Source organism: Alnus glutinosa, chromosome 7, assembly GCF_958979055.1.
Source record: "Alnus glutinosa chromosome 7, dhAlnGlut1.1, whole genome shotgun sequence".
Lineage (NCBI taxonomy): Eukaryota > Viridiplantae > Streptophyta > Magnoliopsida > Fagales > Betulaceae > Alnus > Alnus glutinosa.
The window spans coordinates 19915001-19922934 of NC_084892.1; the positions used below are offsets into that span (position 1 = coordinate 19915001).

The 7934-nt window shown below is 35.1% G+C and overlaps 1 protein-coding gene and 1 long non-coding RNA gene across 2 annotated transcripts in view; one reads left to right on the forward strand and one right to left on the reverse strand.

Moving 5' to 3' along the window:
* Positions 1-113, reverse strand: part of LOC133872558 (transcription repressor MYB5-like) — a 776-nt gene extending 663 nt beyond the window's left edge. The window contains exon 1 of the mRNA XM_062310118.1: positions 1-113. This exon is cut by the window's left edge and continues 186 nt beyond it. Within this exon, the coding sequence (XP_062166102.1) occupies positions 1-113 (113 nt within the window).
* The window catches only part of LOC133872477 (uncharacterized), a 33296-nt gene extending 25845 nt beyond the window's left edge, over positions 1-7451 (forward strand). Inside the window, exons 2-3 of the long non-coding RNA XR_009901040.1 lie at positions 6659-6730; positions 7162-7451. This is a non-coding gene — a long non-coding RNA (uncharacterized LOC133872477). The remainder of the gene's footprint in view (positions 1-6658; positions 6731-7161) is intronic.
* Positions 7452-7934: the final 483 nt, after the last annotated feature.

A 7934-nucleotide genomic window follows, 5' to 3' on the forward strand; every position in this document is an offset into this window, starting at 1 on the left:
GCTAGAATCTCATCCTCCTCTGGAGTCCAAGGCCCTCTCTTTATCCCCACTTTGCTACAACATGGTGTCTTGTACGTCGTCCCTGATGATGATGATGATGATGGGTTCCTCATCTCTCTCACTCTCTCGATTGCTTACTGTTGGTGATGGGTAATATTGGATAAATGGATAAAGAGAGTAAGTATTAGGGTTCGAATACGGTGTTTTATTGTCACACGTAAAGTGAAGATGAGGAAAGAAGGGAAAAACAAAAAACAAAAAATTATTTATATAGACAGTCAAAGTCCAACGACTGGATAAAGCTGCTTTTAATTTTCTTTTGATTGCATGGGCGGCTCTTTCTCTCCATGTATATATATCAGCGATTTAGAGGTCTTTCTTGTACTGTCAAACCATACTGATCTCTAAGCATTTGAAAAAAATTTAGGAAAAATTGCGTTATTAGTCTATAGTCGACCTAAATTACAAAAATTACTTTTGTGGTATAAAAAATAATTGTAAGGTTCCTATGGTAGGCTAAATTACAAAGTACTTCATGAAGTCGTTTTCTGTCTACAAACTTAACAAAAACTGTTAAGTTGCCACGTCGGTCCATTAAAAACGTGACACGTTTCACTCTTAATAAAAAAAAAATATTAATATATTAAAAATTTTAAATTTCAAATCTTATTTTTGAAAAACAAGGCTTAGGAGTGGCTGCCGGCCACCCCCCTTTGGGAGGTGGCCTGTGAGCCACTCCCAAAGGCGGCCACTCCTATCCCATTGGGGAGGCAGCCTGGCTCATGGGGGAGGTAACAAGCCACCCCTAAACTCCCTTTTTTCATTTTTTTATTTTTTATTTTTTTAAAAAAAATCAATAAAATCTAAAGTCTTTAATTTTTAATAGATTGTTTTTTATTTATTAAGAGTGACACGTGTCACGTTTTTATTGGACTGACGTGGCAACTTAACGGTTTCTATTAAGTTTGTGGACAGAAAATCATGACTTCAGGAAGTAGGGGTGTAAACCAGGAGCCAGTTCCCAGTTATTAGTTCTCGGATATTGGCCAATAACCGGGAACCGGCTCCGAAATCGGGGGTTATCCGGTTATCCGATGAAACCGGTTATCCAAGCCTGATATTGATTTTTTTAAAAAAAAATATTCAATGAGTAATCTGCACTGGATTATTTCATGTTATGATGATGGAGGACTATAATAAGAGCAGGTAAGGCATGCAAAGGTCGTGCTGTATAATTTGCAAACAGACACCTTCGAAATACACCACGTTTTCAGAAGTAATCTCTCACTCTCCTTGTGTCTTGAACGATTGAGTCAAATAAATTACGAACAATTAGCAGAAAATATGTACTAATATTTAATGGTCCTCATAGATGTCAAACAATGATTGTATAGAAATTCAACCAGACATAAAATAAAGAGTTAGAACCAAATTTGATTAGTGCTTGTCAATAATTCATGATGATGCCTCGTGTTCCAGAACCTACAATAGGAAGCTTAATGCAATATTCAAGATCAAGCATTATATGTTTAATGAAATTCCAAGTCAGCCCTGACGTTGCATTTGAAGATAGGTCTCGCATTATTATACTGATACTTGTCCGATGACATGGCCAGATGTTAGTTTTGGACGAAAAAATGAATGGAGGTCCTACCTCCATCTACCATCTGTGATATGCACAAATGAAAGCAGTAGGGGCAAAAAATAAAATTATCAAACCACAGGTACCAATAAGGTATTTAACCATTTTTTTTAATGACCAAAAATTCCTTTAAAGTAGGGCTACTTAATTCGTGTACTCACTTCTAGCCCATTAGATAAATCCAAAACTCATGTCTCACACCTCTCTCAGTATGAACCAGTTAAGTCGCAAGCTTTGCCAAAACAGCTGGCCCAGGGGTGGAGGGAAGAGGGTTGAGAGGGGACAAATTTCTCTAGTTGCCTTGGTTAACCACCATCAACCACTTATGATCAGGGGCCGAGGCAAAATATTTTTTAAGAAGACCGGGATACGTCGCTGTGACTTTCTCTTTGCCATTGTTTGAGACCTTCTGATAATTAGGTCATACGAAGGTTGGAGGAAGAAGAGGTTGAAGACGAAATCCTTTTTTTCTTTTTCTTTTTTTCCAAAACTCATAGTTTTAGCTTTGTTTTGCCAAAAACGATGGTTTAAATAAATCCCGAACGCATCGTTTAACTAATGTTCTGACTGCTTTGGCCTTCAAGGGGCCATTTATCCTCCAACACAAAAAGCTTTGGAATAATTCGCATAATGCCTTTTTACTTGATTAAAACTGAGTTAAATAGTACGAAGTACAACTGCATGCATTTCTTCAATTGCCATGACTCACATGATGCAGCAACATGGAGATATGGCTTGCCAACTCAGCTATTCTTTCTTAATAAAATAAAATAAATAAATCTTAGTGGTTTCTTCTTACTTCAAGCCTTCCAAAATTCATATCAATTTCTTTCTACTCCTTTTTAAAAAAGTTTTAAACATGTAATCAAAATTTTATACTGATTAAGCTTTTATATTTAAATTAAAATTAATTATTCTTTATATTTAGATTGCTATTTTTTTTTTATAATTGTTCTTAAATTTAATTGTTTATGAATATATATGAAACTGACGTTGTGTGGTAAAATAAATTGTAAGTTACATTTATATGTTTAAAACAATAATTAAATTTTTGTTGAATTGCTTATTTATTTCGTTACTTATATTCTTTAATTTTTTTAATCAATTTTTGTTCCATTTTAAAGTTTTTTACATTCGTTAAAAAAATAAAAAAATCTCGACCCCCTTGAACTAAAACCTGGCTCCGCAACTGGGCTAGCCCCAAGAGCCAGTTTACACTTAGTAAATTTCAAACCTGAGACCATGTGGAACATACAGAGTCTCATGCTTCCACCAAGCAAACTCCTTGGGGTTGATCATTCCTTTGTTTGGCCATAAATGCGAGCTACCTTTTGCTAAACCTGACCCTTGCATTTGTTTAAGTTTTGAAAAAGATCATTTATTTTCATCTAACTACCAATTAATTGACAATGTCCCTCCAAACTTTCAATTTGGACAATGTTCATTTCAAATTACCAAAAAGTTGTCAATGTCCTCCCTAATGACGAAAATACCCTTAATAAAAAAAATAAAGACTTCTAAAAATTATTTTAAAAAAAAATAAAAAAACTAAAACTATTTTTTTTGAAAAAAAGAAAAGAGAAAAAAAAAGAGGGAGGGGGGGGGGGGGGGGGGGAAACCGGGGGTGGCTCGGTCAACCCCTTTGGTCAAATGGGCTACTTGTCAAATAACTTTGGGGTAATTACATTTTTCCCCATCAATTACCAGCCATTGTCAAAATGCTCTCATAAACTGACACTTCGACCAAAAAAAGAGCATCAAACTACCATATTTACACATTTTGGCCCATTCCGTCAGGGAATCCCGTTAATTTGGATAGAATATGCCATTTTTTACTGTTAATTTTGATTTAAAGACCAAAATGCCCTCTACAGTAATTAATAAAAAAATATTAAAATTAATATTTTTTTAAAAAAAAAAAAAAAAAAAAAACCTAAAGGGGTGGCGCGCGAACCACCCCCAGAGGTGGCTCCGGCCACCCCCGGCCTAAGGGGTGACCGCACAGCCACCCCAGAACCTAGGGTGGCCAGAACCACCTTTAGGGGTGGTTCGCGGGCCACCTACGGCCTTTGGGGTGGCCGCACGGCCACCCTAGAGATAAGCTGGGATGGTCGCGCGGCCACTCCTGATTCTGGGGTGGCCGTGCAGCCACCCCTGGTTCCAGGGTAGCCGCGAGACACCCCAGAGGTGGCCGAAGCCACCTCTGGGGGTGACTCGCATGCCACCCGGCCACCCCCTTTTCCTTTATTTATTTATTTTTTTTTAAGATGAGGGTATTTAGGTCATTTAAGTCTTTGCATGAATTAGACTGACGGAATGGGCCAAAGTGTGTAAAGATGGTAGTTTAATGCTCTTTTTTGGTCGAAGTGTCAGTTCATGGGGGCATGTTGACAATGACCGGTAGTTGATGGAGGGAAAATGTAATTACCCCAATAACTTTGGATGCATAGAACCTTAACTTAAATATCATCACCAAAACTTATTGCCAGCTAGCTTATTTGTGGATTCTGCAAAAGTTAAATTTTTCGGTTTTCAGGGTTTGTAAATGGTCCCTAATAGTTAGGAGACTTCAAAGGCGAACAAATATGAAATCAGGAACTATCCATAACAATTAAAGCATTTTAACAATAACATCAAAAAGAAAACCCAAGACCAATCATTCTGTTAAAACCCCAATTGGTTCAACGGTATTGGTGGAGTCCAGTTTAATCAGAGCGAAGGCATCAAAGTTCACTAAGGTTTTAGTTGCCTCATAGCCTATAACACCCCCAAATTAGGTAATTGTATTTACTTAACTTTGAGAGTTATTAACGTTTCCTTAAGTTCAATTAACTGGTAATTTACTAGAGGCATTAACCTTGCATTTTTCAGAGTAAAAAGGCATATGGAAGCAAAAATCATCATATGAGATTTTTATTAATAAATCCACATGGCATAATCACGTATCATCAATCATAAACTCAGAGCCTTGAAACAAACATTACTATGATAATGAAATTTTATTTACCCCAACCGAACAATATAAGCCTTCTGCTTAGCGTCTTCTTCCCAGGGAATTTTTCACTCTACCAATATGTAACCTCCTAATCTGTAAAACACTGAGGTATTTTACAGTGGAAGAAAAATAATTGTTTAAGCCCACAACTTAGTAAATAAATAATTACAAGACCAGTAATACAATGAGCATTTAATATTTCTAAAAATGGTGTGTGTGTTGCCTCCGTCATTATGCCAGATAAAAAACAGTTTATTTTAAATAATTGATGCAACATAATCACAATGACAAGCACTAATAGTTTACATGCTACACATATATATAAATAAATTTAGGTTATATAGTAAGCCCATGGTCGTCTTACCACACGTACCAGTGTACTATGTCATACGATACAAATATTGTTTATTTATTATCATTGTAAATTAAGTAATACTCATCGTGAAGTAGTGTAAAAACAGTAGACTCATGGCATAGAGTTATGAAAAATAAAGCATGCTCTGTCCACTCACATGTCACACGTTAAAACGATACCAATTTTGTAAGTATTCACTTACCTCAAATGCTCATCCAAAGGCTCAGACATGTCGAACTTTTAGTACTGCGAAACATATCCTAATATTAACATAATTTAACGAGAGTTCTAACCTATGTGTAAAAACCCTAAATACAAACTTAGCACTCCAACCTATCATTAAAATTCTTATTAACCATTTATGGCCACTGTCGAACGTTTGGTATCGAGGTTGAGCGTTCGACCAGCAAAGGTCAAATGTTCGATCAAATGCAGCGAACATTTGAGAGGTACCATAATGCATGAAAAACTAAAAGTTCAAATCCAGATCATTTAACCTTGTAACCAATGCTCAAAATAACTTAATAACAACATGTTAAATCATACCAACGTGAGAGTTTATAAAAAGAATAAAAAAAGTGTAAAATCCTAACTTTTTAGAACATATTCATTTTTAAAGAGAGATGAATTATGAATATATTATGGTACGATTGAGACTCATTACAACATATGATTAGGATACTTACAACATGAAAAACCATTTTAAAGTTCAGGTTTACCTCAATGAGTTATACCACACCAAGATCACATCTTCTCTCTCTAAGATTTATCTCTCACTCAAGCAATAAGGTAGCAAGGATGCATGGGGGTGTGGAGACATCTAAAGGGTGTAAGGTGGTTTAAATAGATGAAGATTTGAATGAGATAAGGCTGAATGAGGTGGATAGTAGGTTAAAATTACTTTTCAGTCAAGGTTGAACGTTTGGTGTACTATTTTGAACAAGGACAGGGGTCCACATTAAAAGTTTTAAAGATGGTTCGAACATTCGATGTACTGTCTCTGAGCACGAAAAAAGGGGTCCGCCTCGAACGTTCGAGTAGGGGTCCATATCGAACGTTCCAAAGACGGGTCGAATGTTCGATCAAGGTTTATTGTTTATTATTGTTATTATTTTGTAAATTAATAATACAAGTATACTTTTAGTAAAAAGGCTTTAGTTACATATTATGTGCTAACTACTATTTTGTCAATTATTGTTTTTATTATTATTATTATTTTGGGATATTACACAGCTGCTCGAAGTCGAAAATCTAAACACTAGCGTGGTACCAGAAACCTTTCTAGACAAAAAAATTATTAAATAACATGGCAATCACTAATGTGGATGATGAAAATTTGTGCAACTTTCCAATGGCCTTTGATATGGGGAGCTTTTGATGTCTGACATATCAGATTTGGAGTTTTGGAAGCAATGTCAATTTGATAATGATATTGAGGAAATGTGGTAAAAGTGGTGGTGCCAAGAACCTCTCGTTCTCAGAGGAAACGTAGAACAAGCCACCCCTTGGATTTTACATTTTTCTTTTTCTTTTTCTTTTTTCTATTTCTTTTAGTTTTTAGTTTTTTTTTCTAATTTATAGAGGTATTTTGTCTTATTAAAAAATATTTTTGTTTATTTTTGTCTATTTGCTGGGCTTAGAGCTGACATTGACTACTTTTTGGTAGCTTGGGAGAGGGGCATTGTCCTAATTGAAAGTTTGGGGAGACATTATCAATTGAATTGTAGTTTGAGAGGAGGTATGTGAAATTTTTCCTTTATTTTTTCTTTGTGAGCATACCAACTCCTGGACTTTCTTGCCAAAGGAAAATACCCTAGTACACAGCATACACATACTCACTTTTATGCTAACCTTATCCATATATGAGTATAGTGGCGGATCCAAGATTTTGATTCACAAGGGATAAGATTAAAAGATATGTTAGATTTTTGTATTGTGTCATTTGGTGTCTAAAACTTGTGTCTTTCTTTATTTGGGACATGAGTAGTTATGTACTTCGATATGCATGAAAGGTGTTGAAGATTTCTTTAAGAAGTTTTCAGTGAACATGTGGAATAATTATCGGCGTCTAATATTCTCGAAGGTCAATCTCCCATTTCAAGTTCAGTCGCTCTCTCTTTCTCATCTAACTCCTTTCTCTCTCTCTGTTCTGCCCCACCTTGACGCCAGCGCTGTGTGCCCAAATTTCAACACTCCTGTGATCTGGCACCATTGTAGATCGGAATGTCACCGAAAGCAAGATCCTTTGTATTCTCAAGGCTCACGATACATTTTTAATTGTTATTATTTTGGGCTTGTGCTTTGTTTGGAGTTCTATAAAATGTTGATTTACTTTTGAGTTTTTTGTTTTTTCTGTTTATTTATGCTTTGATTGCATTTCGAGAAAATGCGGGTTTGTTGTTTCTCATAGAATGATTTGTACATTTTGATGTATAAAATTTTCAAAATGCTTGTAGTATTTGGGACATTTATAACAAATTAACAAAGTACAATTTCTCTAGTGTTTGTATGTTTTTGTATCTTTGAAAACTCATTTCTATTTCAATATACAAAACATTTAATTACAAGCATTATGGAAGTTATATTTGAATCCAAAATATAAATTTGGTGATGATCACCCACCTTCCAAGTTTAGGCTTATGTTGGTCAAAATACCACAAGAGCAATGAAGAAATATAATAAAAAAATTGAGAACTGTTGTATTTCCTAACTTGTTGAAACTAAAGAGGTTGTATACACTTGTAAAATGGAAAAGAAAACCTAACTTAATATAGAGATGAGATGACATTTGCATTGCATAACAATAGAAAATCATTGACTCTATTTTTATGATATTTTCCAAAGTGCAAAAATAAATGGATGGTACTGATTTGAATGGGAAAGTGATACTTCATTTGCTTTTTCACATCAACATTATGACCAGATTGCTTTTGATTAATTAG